At 41.7% G+C, this 10,693-nt stretch overlaps 2 protein-coding genes and 1 long non-coding RNA gene across 3 annotated transcripts; 1 reads left to right on the top strand and 2 right to left on the bottom strand.

Moving 5' to 3' along the window:
• Nucleotides 1–1,227: 1,227 nt before the first annotated feature.
• Nucleotides 1,228–1,733, bottom strand: LOC139342601 (uncharacterized). The gene is made up of 2 exons (XR_011603050.1): nucleotides 1,572–1,733; nucleotides 1,228–1,484 (listed from the first exon to the last, which is right to left on the bottom strand). It is a non-coding gene; the product is annotated as an uncharacterized lncRNA (long non-coding RNA).
• Nucleotides 1,734–2,987: 1,254 nt separating this feature from the next.
• Nucleotides 2,988–3,949, bottom strand: LOC139342554 (interferon alpha-inducible protein 27-like protein 2A). Its single transcript, XM_070979729.1, has 4 exons — nucleotides 3,851–3,949; nucleotides 3,663–3,692; nucleotides 3,258–3,419; nucleotides 2,988–3,151 (listed from the first exon to the last, which is right to left on the bottom strand). Exons 1-4 carry the CDS (start codon nucleotides 3,858–3,860, stop codon nucleotides 3,048–3,050), a joined length of 306 nt encoding a protein of 101 aa, XP_070835830.1. The 5' UTR covers nucleotides 3,861–3,949; the 3' UTR covers nucleotides 2,988–3,047.
• Nucleotides 3,950–4,828: 879 nt separating this feature from the next.
• LOC139342578 (galectin-8-like) lies at nucleotides 4,829–10,222 on the top strand. The gene is made up of 8 exons (XM_070979769.1): nucleotides 4,829–5,030; nucleotides 5,328–5,416; nucleotides 6,393–6,603; nucleotides 6,731–6,850; nucleotides 6,960–6,986; nucleotides 7,621–7,709; nucleotides 7,829–7,994; nucleotides 8,170–10,222. The coding sequence occupies exons 1-8, from the start codon at nucleotides 4,992–4,994 to the stop codon at nucleotides 8,317–8,319; spliced, it is 891 nt and encodes a 296-aa protein (XP_070835870.1). The 5' UTR covers nucleotides 4,829–4,991; the 3' UTR covers nucleotides 8,320–10,222.
• Nucleotides 10,223–10,693: the final 471 nt, after the last annotated feature.

Here is a 10,693-nt window from a genome sequence, read left to right as displayed (position 1 = left end):
GTAAGGCTGTGCAAAGACACAGAGGCACACAGCTACATGTCCACATGCTAAAATGTTCACAGTGACAACATATGCTTATGCTGTGCAGCTGTAATATTTGCAATGTTCATAATCCAGCATGGTGATATTAGCTTTAAAGACAACATGCAGCTTAAGACATTGGGATTATTGTTAGTTTTGCAAGATGAAAAGCAAGAGGTCACCAAAAAAGTTATTACAGTTCATCTTGTGAGAACATGACTACATCAGATTTCATGCCAATTCATCCAATAGTTGTCTGACAGTCTAGCTAACAATTTTCAGCCTGTCACACAGAGGACAGGAAAACCAGGACTATGACCCAAAAGCAGACCATGAAGGTGCAGCTGGAGCAGTTCAAATGGTTTAATACAAAAAATGGCTCGGAACAAATGGCGTACGGGATGGTGAAATCTGCAAGGGTCAAAAAGAGAGTGAGCAGTCCAACCAGGCAAACAACACAGCAGGCAAGAAGCCACAAGTCCAAAAACCAGACAAGGTCTGGAAAAACAAAGCAATGGTCCGCTAAAAACAGGAAACCACTGGAAAAGCGTGGAACGCTTGACGCACAAGGTACAATGACAAACTGGCACAGACCTGGGGAAAACACAGATTTAAATACACAAAGGAGAGAAGACTAATGAGGGACAGGTGAAACAAAACAATCACAAATGTGGGGAAACACAGAAAGTAAAGCAGCAGGTGACACATGAGGAAAACTCTTTCATATTTAAACAGGAAATAACAAAAACCAAGACCCCAAACCAAGACACAGCTAATCGAAAATGTGACACTCCTGTAATATTTGCTAACCGCTACAGACAAGTTCACTGTTTAAAAACATTATGTACATGAGCACAAGAGGCAAAGTAGAGTTTACCACTAAATCAGATAGATAGATAGATAGATAGATAGATAGATAGATAGATAGATAGATAGATAGATAGATAGATAGATAGATAGATAGATAGATAGATAGATAGATAGATAGATAGATAGATAGATAGATAGATAGATAGATACTGCCATAGTTCCATCATTTTTTAACCAATCTACTAATAATATAATACTATTATGAAAGATGGATCAAGTGACTGTGTGTAAAGTTTTATGAACCAGTGAGCGCTTTCTTTCATATATTCAAATTGAGAGTATATGAAACTCTGAGACATTATGAAGAAGACAAATATTTAAAGGAGACACAATGAACCAGTGATTTTAAAGATTTATTGCACAAAACATTTCAGTTGTCTGACATGACAAAAGAGCTGTTTAGTTAGAGAATTTGATATCATCTGAACTTAAACCATTTCATGTTATGACCTCCTATATTTGGCAAAAGAAAATCTATTGCAAATATAGGACGTTCCTTCATGATTTTCAGATGATGAGTGAAAGAAGCCCTCCCACTGTTCCTCCAGCACCAGCCAGAGCTGCAGAGGTACATCCTGATATCCCAGCTGCACCTAAAGCAAGATTACACAGGAGAAGCTGAGAAAGACTTGTTCTCAAGATTAGAATTCGTTTTAAAAATGAAAGTCATGGTGCTTTACCTGCTGCCTGCAACAGAGCCACCGTGCTCCCTGCTGCCACCCCTCCTCCATTAGCGACTGCAGCAGCCGACATCATGCTGGCAGCATAGGAGCCTGCTGCTATTCCAGCAGATGTGAAACCAATGCCAGCCAGAAGAAGAGGAGCCCCAACCACTGCACCAGCTGCATGAGAGCACAGCAGAGGAGCTTTGTTTCTCATGATAATGTGTTTATTTGTTAGACCGCTACAGGATGGATCGTGCATGACATGTTGAGCATTGAAGTGGCTTTTCTACAAGAAAGTGTATTAAAATCAGCAGAAAAGCAAACACAGGTGATCCATGAAAGCTTTGCAAACACTTACTTGCTCCAAGCACTGCATACGTCACTGAAACACAAGACGAAACAGAAATCAACATTTACAATTCACCTTGTTTAAAGACACATTTGCTATCATTATTGCATTTTTATAAGAACATGTAAATATAAGTATCAGCATCGTCAAAGGAGCTGTGGTACTCACAGAGTCCCATGTTTTTCTCTGCTCTGATGATCACTGAGCTGGGCTTAGCTTTATATACTGAGGATTAAGTATCTTTTCTCGAGAAATGAAAGTTCGAATCAGATAAGGCCGTCACAGAGTCACAGAGCTCCATGTGCCGAGATCAGCAACGGCTGGATAGACCTGTAGTGCCTCCCAGAGGGCAGAGGCTGAAAGTGAGCAGGCCGGGATAGTTTGATTCCTCGTTTGTTGATGGAAGTGGAGAACATGTGTGTGAGTGTTAAGGCCATGGAAGCAAACTGATGTCGGGAGGATACTTTGAGTGATGGCCATAAAACTCAGTTTGATTCAGTGTGTCACTTTGAATGACTTGTCTGAGGAAGAACAGTCTGGAGCTGATGTTTATGTCCAACAATGTATTGCAGAGCTTGACAGGATTTACGGTGTACACAACAAACAGATCAAGTGATGGTGTAAAGCAGTGTTTCTCATTTCCGGTCCTCGGGCCCCACTGCCCTGCATGTTTTAGATGTTTCCCTCCTCCACCACACCTGATTCAAATGATCAGCTCGTCATCAAGCTCTGCAGTGGCCTGATAACGAGCCACTCATTTGAACCAGGTGTGTTTGTGCAGGAAACATCTAAAACACGCAGGGCAGTGGGGCCCGAGGACCGGAAATGAGAAACACTGATGTAATGTCACTCAATGGTTATGAACCTTGAGCTGATAATCTCCTGTCCATGCAGCTCCCCTCTGAGCTTTACAGCATCTTTCAGCTCAGTGTTTTGGTTTTAGAGTCCACAACTTTACTGTGGAAACCCTTCATGAACAACTTCATGAACCAGTGAACGACTTCATGCAGATACTCACTCTGTGTCCCTTCAAGCGGACCTCATGAGGAATGGAAGTAATCACACGTGACACACTGAACCACCATTTTTTAAAAGTTAAAGTTTATTGCACAAAACACTTCATCATTAAAGTTATTTCAGATTCATCTTGTTTTTGATCCTCTGGGGATGAAGCTCGCCAGCCATCCCACTGCTCCTCCAGCACCGGCCACAGCTGCAGAGGCAGCTCCTGACAGACCTGCTGCACCTAAAGCAAGATTACACAGGACCACATGATTCCCTCTGGGTTATTGGTTATCCATTAAGATAAAAGGTTAAAACCACCATAGAAATACCTGGTTAATGGTGTTTACCTGCTGATTGCAGAACAGCCACTGTGCTCCCTGCTGCTACTCCTCCTCCGTTAGCAACTGCAGCACCTGCCATCATTTTAGCAGCAATGGAGCCTGCTGCTATTCCAGCTGAGGTGAAACCTGCGCCCCCCAGAGCAACAGGAGCCAGAGCCAAGGCACCTACTGCACATGGACAGGGAGTGTGCTTCTACTGATGGTGAGCTGGTATGTTAGGCCACTTTCAAACAGGTCATGAGTGATATCAGTTTAGCTCTGTGTTAGCTGGTCATACAGAGTCACACACATTCATCAAATTCCTTATATGTGCACACACACTTAGCCAATAAAGTGCATTAAAAATCAGAAGAAGAAGTAGTGTGTATCAGTAGAAGAAGCATGATCTATAAAGGCCTTCCATATACTTACATGCTCCTGCTCCGATGGCAATAGCTGTACCTGAAAGACAAGATGGAAAACTGACTTATTCATTTCCAGCTCATCTGGTTCAATCCAAGAAATCAGCTGTGGTTACTATCAATGTACTATTTTAACGAGGAAAACATAGAAGCTTTGAGGAGGTGTACCAGTATCGTCAAAGTAAAAGCGATACTGACCAAGGCCCATGTTATCCAGCTTGATGAGTCACTGCTGAGCTTCAATTTCCAGAGAAACGAAAACTTAAGTAGGACTTGGACAGAAGATGGCGCCAGAGAGTGGCTTCCTCCACGTGACCCAAGAGCAGGAAGTGAAACTCAACTGATTAGCGTTAACGCGAGCATAAGGAATGAGAGTTATTGGAACAACAGAAAAAAAATAACAAACTAATGAAGTAAAATCAAAAAGAAATTCTACAGACCGTTTATAAAATGTCTTCATCGTTAAGGTTCATGTGCAGCAGCAGTTAGATGCAATATCAGTTGACAATTAGTCTCTAACGTGCCATTACTAACAATTACTCCAGCTTTTCTAATGTCATCCTTCTTCTTCTTCTTCTTCTTCTTCTTCTTCTTCTTCTTCTTCTTCTTCTTCTTCTTCTTCTTCTTCTTCTTCTTCGGTGTATTCTTATCATCGTTGTTACTGTTTATTATCATCAATTATTATTATTATTATTATTAGTAGTAGTAGTAGTAGTATTTGAGGTAGTAGTATTAAACAACAATGTTAATATTGTTAATAATAACATAATAATAAAATAATAGAAATAATAATAGTTGTCGAACTAGGACTGCATTTTGCTCGTACATGTTGACTGTTTCTTCTACAATTCAACTAGAAAATGACAGCATTTACTTTTGATTTTCAGTGTGCCCTCATGCATACAACTTATTAGGTTTAACATAAACAAAAAATACAGATTTAGTTAGAACAAATAATATATTAGATCCATAGTTCCACATCTTTCCAACAGTTGTCGCATTTGTGAAACGGACATTTCTTTGAGAGAGGACCGTTAAGTGCATTATTCATTTTAATTTGCTCTTGCAGGTGAGATGCAGCTTAGACATTATTTAACGTTTCAGTGAAAATCACAGAACTGGGGGCTCCGTCGTTGTGCGGCGTCCAGCGGACCTGTTCACGTGGTGTGCTCTGCGCATGCGCATGGTGTCGTGGGCCGATGGAGAGAAGATGCCCACTGCCATCATCCCCGTGTAGAGCAGAGAGCCACAGACCGCTCACATCCACCGCAGACACCACACACACACGCACACACTCCTTCAGCCCAGCTGCATGTTGTAGCCTGACACCAGCAGCCTGATGTCTGTGGCTAATGCGAAACACACTGTCCTGAATCCGGTAAGACGCTCATTATTATTATCATTATTATTATTATTATTGCTGTTTCTCTGATGCCATCATGCAGTGATCAATAGACCCCTAGAATCCAGCTAAAAACTGTGCAGCTGGCTGTGTTGTCCGGGTTTGAACGGCCTGCCTGCACACTGGACGTGAACTAACCACAGCTCTCAGACGCTCAGTGTATGTTCCACCTCATGATCCATGAAGCACAGAGGCGTTTCACGTCAGCTCCCGTACTTCACGTCTTTAGCTGCTGTCACTGTAGGTGTCTTTAACTTCAGCTCTCCACCTCAGGTGATCCCATACACAGGGCCCATACCTGGAGGCCTGCACCCTGGGGAGATCATCATCATCCAGGGCACCGTGCCCCCAGATGCTGACAGGTGAGATGGGATGCTTTCACCTTGAAAAACTTCAAAGCCCTGTTGAGTGTAGTTCAGTGTTTCACAGACTTCTTAAAACTTTGGCAGTCAGTAACCTTCTCAGGTGAAACTGCCTCATGGAGCTCTGTGCAGTTCATGAATGTAATTTAACAAAGTCTGAACCAAATAAAACAGATGGAATATTTATATGAATGAAAATGTATGCGCCTATTCTGAACCACACACAGACACACACAAATATATATCAGCTGTTTTTACTGACTTCATTGAACTACTTCTGTGTTGTTTCTGTGTATCTTTGAAGACAAGTATTTTTTCATTTCATGTAAATGTTGGCTTGTTTTTTAGGTGCTGACACAAAAAGCTCTAAGTACATAAGTATTAGCATCAATATATAAATAAAGTACCAAAAGTAAAAGTACCCGTTATGCAGAATGGCCCAATTCAGAATTGAATCACATTCTTCAAAAACCAAACTGTATTTTAGAAGATAATAGTAATTTGAACCAACAAATATTTCTAGTTCTGATTCGCTCATTTAGCAACGTTTAATCATTTAACGACTAATCCCACACGGCCTTAAATGATGCGTCATAATTTATGAGTTGATTCTATTTAGCATTGAGTAGGAGTACAAGTATCATAAAATGGAAGTACTCAAGTAAAACTACTTCAAAACTGTACTGAAGCACAGTACTTGATAAAAGTACTTTAGTTACATTCCATCACTGGTGTGTATATGCACCTGTTTTGTCAGTTGTGGTAGATTTGAGCTTGAAAGTTCATTCTTGTCCTTGTAAAAAGTAGTTTTCCTACAGTTTTGTGGAACTTTTATGATCGTAATCTTGAGTTTTGTCAAACAAAAATCATTTTCTGGAGGTAGATTTTGACACAGGGCCTCTATAAAAGGACCTGCCAAACCCCACAACCCTTTACCTGCTTGATGATCCGGCCCTGGCGTGCGCCCTTTCTGCAGGTTTCAGGTGGACCTGTCGAGCGGCTGCAGCACCAAACCGCGCTCTGACGTCGCCCTCCACTTCAGCCCTCGCTTCAAAGGCACGCCCTGCGTGGTGTGTAAGTCCTTGCTGCAGGAGAGCTGGGGCAAAGAGGAGACGCTCCATCAGCTGCCCTACAAACGCGGAGCCCCCTTCGAGACCATTATCCTGGTGCACGATGACGTCTTCAAGGTCAGTGAACCTACGCTGTGAAGGATGAAGGCATCGATGAGCCTGTGTAGTACCTGAAACAATAAATGCACGTGGCCTTTTGATTGATAGAAAAACAGGCCGCTAAGATACTTGTCTTCACCCATAGGTGGCAGTAAATGGTGCTCACCTGCTGGAATACAAGCACAAAATACCGTTAAACAGAGTTGACACGTTTTCTATATCTGGGAAAGTCAGGGTGCACGCTATTGGCTACATCCCAAACTCAGTAAGTACCCTCCCATCCTGTCTCTGCTTTATGTTGTCCTCTCATGTGTGTTTGTTTTATAGACAAATCAGATTGAATTATTTCTAAATGAGCTTTTTTTCCCACTTAGGCAATATATTCAGAATCAGGTGACTTGGTGAGTTTTTCCTTTTTGCGTCATCTACACAAACCCCGTCTGAATGTGCTCAGTATCTTGTGACGCCGCTAACACTGCATCACATTTCCTAAATGATGCCTTTGTTTCTGAGCTGCAGACTGTTCGTTTCAGACTTCTACAGGAATTTTCTGGTTTATTGCAACTTGTAGTCCAGTTTTCATGGGAACATCTTTGGTCACTACATTCATTTTTGAGATCGGGGAACACGGCAACGTCACTACAACAAAGGCCAGTGGGGAAAGAAATATGAGCCTTCAGGCAGACAGGTTGTTCTAAAATCCAAAGTGAAAGCACCTGAAAAGATGGAAATAATCTGACTACTCCTGAGCATTTAACTTGATGAAGTACAGTATTATTATTATTACCTGAAGAATGGATGAATGGGTGTTCAAAACTATGAAAATACCACTAAAGTTCTAATAAATTGGAATTGTCCTTTGACTAATAATCCAGTTTCCAGCTTCTCAGATGTGAGCTTTTCTTAGTGATATATGATGGAAAGCTCAATATCTTTGAGTTTTTGGACTGTTTGGATTGAGGGACATTACATTTTTTTAGAGACGGTTACTAAAAACAACCATAGAACATGTATGAACAGTTGTTTTCATTGCAGAGCCTCCCTTACAAAGGCAGTATACTGAAAGGACTGAGCCCTGGACAGCACATCACAATCAAAGGACAGGTCAGCATGTATCCTCACAGGTAAGGTGATCACTGATGAAGCTTTCCCCGTGACTCTTACACTGCTGATGTAAATGACATTTCCCTCTGGTAGTCTCTTTTAGAAAAAGTGACTTACCTTTAGTCCGCACTTCTTCCAGTTTTACAGTGAACCTCCGCAACAGCGGCACAGAGAACATCGCTCTCCAGCTGAACCCTCGCATGAAGTCAGGTGTGTTCATCAGGAACTCATACCTGAGCGAGTCCTGGGGTCAGGAGGAGCGGGAGCTGCCCTTCTTTCCCTTCTCCTCAGGGGAGTACTTTGAGGTAGGAAGCGTCTACGACTTACCTTTATTTTGAAGGCCTTCTACTGTCTGCTGCAGCTGTGCTGAATGTCTGCCACTTTAAGTGTGTAATAATCAGAAATTCATCTATAATTATTTATGTCTGTGTGCTCTGTAATGATGGTCTGTTCGTCTGTGTTGGTTGTTTTTTTGGTCAGATTCTCATCCTCTGTCAGCCCCATCAGTTCAAGCTGGCAGTGAATGGCTCACACTTGTTTGAGTTCAGACATCGGGTGCAGGACCTGAGCAGCATTGACCAGCTGGAGATCATGGGGGACCTGGAGCTCACTGATGTGAAACTGTGGTGAATCGGGACTGTAGATTTACATGGAAGCCAGTGTTACAGACACTCTTGTGTTCTGGTTATCAATGCTAAATTAGCTTAGCCACAATGGCCCAGACAATGGATGCTGAAAACAACAAACCCTGTGCTGACTTCAGGTGAGGTTAGTCTTGCAGCAGCCATAGGTCACTCATTTTAAGCTAGTCTAGCATTTTTGGTGACCAAGGGCCATGAATAGGTCCTACCATGGAGTTTTAATGGTCCGTGTTTCCAGCCCTGGCTAGACGACTGATGCATGAGAGTTAGCTGTGCTGGAGCATCAGGCTGTGAGTCACTGAGACTGTTTCCAGCTACAAGTTAGGTTTGCCTCAGTTCATCTCTTACACTGTCTCTAGTGCATCTCTGCTGTGATACGCCCTTTGTGCACTGTATAATTCAAACAGGAAATATGTGTAAATGTTAATAAGCACTCAAGTGCTGGCTTTGTTTAAATGCCAAGAGAGTCAGCAAACACAAACAATGAATGAACTTGAACCTTTGAGGAGCGAGGCCTAGTGAAGGTTCAGTTACTTGTACAGCTAATTTAAAAAGCTAATAATTAGTATTGGTTATATTCTTTTTCTTTGGAAATGAAACATTGAATGTACAGTCATGATCATTTTCATCTGCAGTTTTTTTTCATTAAATTTTAAAGGTACACTATGCAGGATATTGCTAAAAAAAAACAAAACAATGTATAGACTCCTACAAAAGGAATCCCTCTCAATCATCACCTCTGATCCACTAGAAGTGTGTGGTGATGTGTTTATCTGCACTCTGCCCTCTTCCTGTACTTTCTTCTTATTTTGCCGTGGTCGGGATGTTTCTGGGACAGAGGGTGTGTAGTTCCCAGCCAAAACCAGCACACTGGTGAGGTCAGGACTTAATAAAAAGTTAACGACCAGGCTGACGCTGTTATCTGTGTCGCTGTAATCTGTGTCGTCTGTGTCTGAACCTCTGCTAAAGTCTGGACACCAACCCAATTAGCTAATGCTGCTATTGGCTCATTGACCGCTGTCTGTAACTCAACAGATGCATTGTAATTATGTTATCATCATGACACGTAATTATTGTCTACTACTTCGCCTATTAGAGAGCTGGACTGAGGACAGCTACACTCTGTGGTCAGTAATCCAACTGTTAGCGTAGCTGTTCATATTCCATTAAGACATGATAAACAGGTTAACGGATCAAATATTTGTGAGATACATCATCACTCTTTTTCCTGCAGGTACACCACTCTTGAGCAGCTGCTTTATGCAGGTATGTGATGGTGCAGGTGGTGCACTGGGCTGTGTGCGTTCTGGTAACTGTGGTCAGCAGCAGGGAGGTGTTTGCGTTAAGTGGTGTTGAGCAGAGGAGGAGGCTCCAAGTTTCAATGTGATTACAAACTGATAATTCATGCACAGTATACCTTTAATTAAACTGGACCTACCTATGTAAGGCGCACCCACATTTCTTTGTTTCATTCTTGATCTTTTTAAAAAAAATCCATCTGCTGTTTAATCCTCAGGATTCTTTAACACATGATCGCGTCCCATGCACTTGACATTTAAGTCAGTTTAACGTAATGGTGCAGCAGAACTTGAGCACAGTGCAGCACAGGGCCAGTTTAGAATATAATTATTTCAACAACCTAACAAATGACAGTTTGCAATCTTTATGCACGCTCTAGAATATGGTACAATCCTGCATCTGTGACCATCTCCTCTCGTGTCACTGCTCTCCCACTCAGTGCTGCAATCATCACTCCTGCTAAAAAAAAAAAAAAAATTGGGATATTCCTTCTCCATTTTTTTTTCTGTCTGTTTTAATTGTTGTAAAATATGTACGAAAGATCTTCCCGATGTATCATAAATGATTTAATAACAAATAAATGTGTTACTCTTATCATTTTGTATCCACTGTTTAATATGACCAGATGGTTTGCAGCATGAATTGGTATGCTTGACCACTAGGGGGCAGCACAACAGGCTGGAAACACACCACTAAGATATTTTCATTTGAAAGTTAACCTTTAAAGGTGACCGTGTCAGCAACAAACAGAGAAATGATCCGGTTTAAATGCTGCATTTTCCAGACCAGCCACACTTTGACTTTGTCCTACAACCATTTGAAGCTGTCCCAGTCAGTTTGTGTGTAGTGAACCAAAAGGAAATTTCATGCTAGAAAAACTGCAGTACAAAACGCTCTCTAGAGCTGAGGGGAACTCCAGTCCTTCACTAGAATGACTCTTTCATATTACATGTACTCGTTTGACCTTTTCTAATGTAGTAAATATTGGTTAGTACAGCTTAAAGCCACATAGAGAAGTTTATCTGTTGCTTACATTAAACTTTGACGGTTTAATGTTTGGTAAA

Source organism: Chaetodon trifascialis, chromosome 14 (genome assembly GCF_039877785.1).
Source record: "Chaetodon trifascialis isolate fChaTrf1 chromosome 14, fChaTrf1.hap1, whole genome shotgun sequence".
NCBI lineage: Eukaryota > Metazoa > Chordata > Actinopteri > Chaetodontiformes > Chaetodontidae > Chaetodon > Chaetodon trifascialis.
This window is presented reverse-complemented; position numbering and strand designations above follow the sequence as displayed.

What these genes read in the sequence shown, in the direction of transcription:
- LOC139342554 (XM_070979729.1), bottom strand. An exon ending in TGCCATCGGAGCAGGAGCAT is followed by an intron (nt 3,420 to 3,662) that starts GTAAGTATATGG and finishes GTCCATGTGCAG; the next exon opens with TAGGTGCCTTGGCTCTGGCT. An exon ending in GGCTGTTCTGCAATCAGCAG is followed by an intron (nt 3,152 to 3,257) that starts GTAAACACCATT and finishes ATCTTGCTTTAG; the next exon opens with GTGCAGCAGGTCTGTCAGGA.
- LOC139342578 (XM_070979769.1), top strand. Translation starts at nt 4,992, where the DNA reads ATGTCTGTGGCTAATGCGAAACACACTGTCCTGAATCCG. An exon ending in GTGCCCCCAGATGCTGACAG is followed by an intron (nt 5,417 to 6,392) that starts GTGAGATGGGAT and finishes CCCTTTCTGCAG; the next exon opens with GTTTCAGGTGGACCTGTCGA. An exon ending in GTCAGCATGTATCCTCACAG is followed by an intron (nt 7,710 to 7,828) that starts GTAAGGTGATCA and finishes CACTTCTTCCAG; the next exon opens with TTTTACAGTGAACCTCCGCA.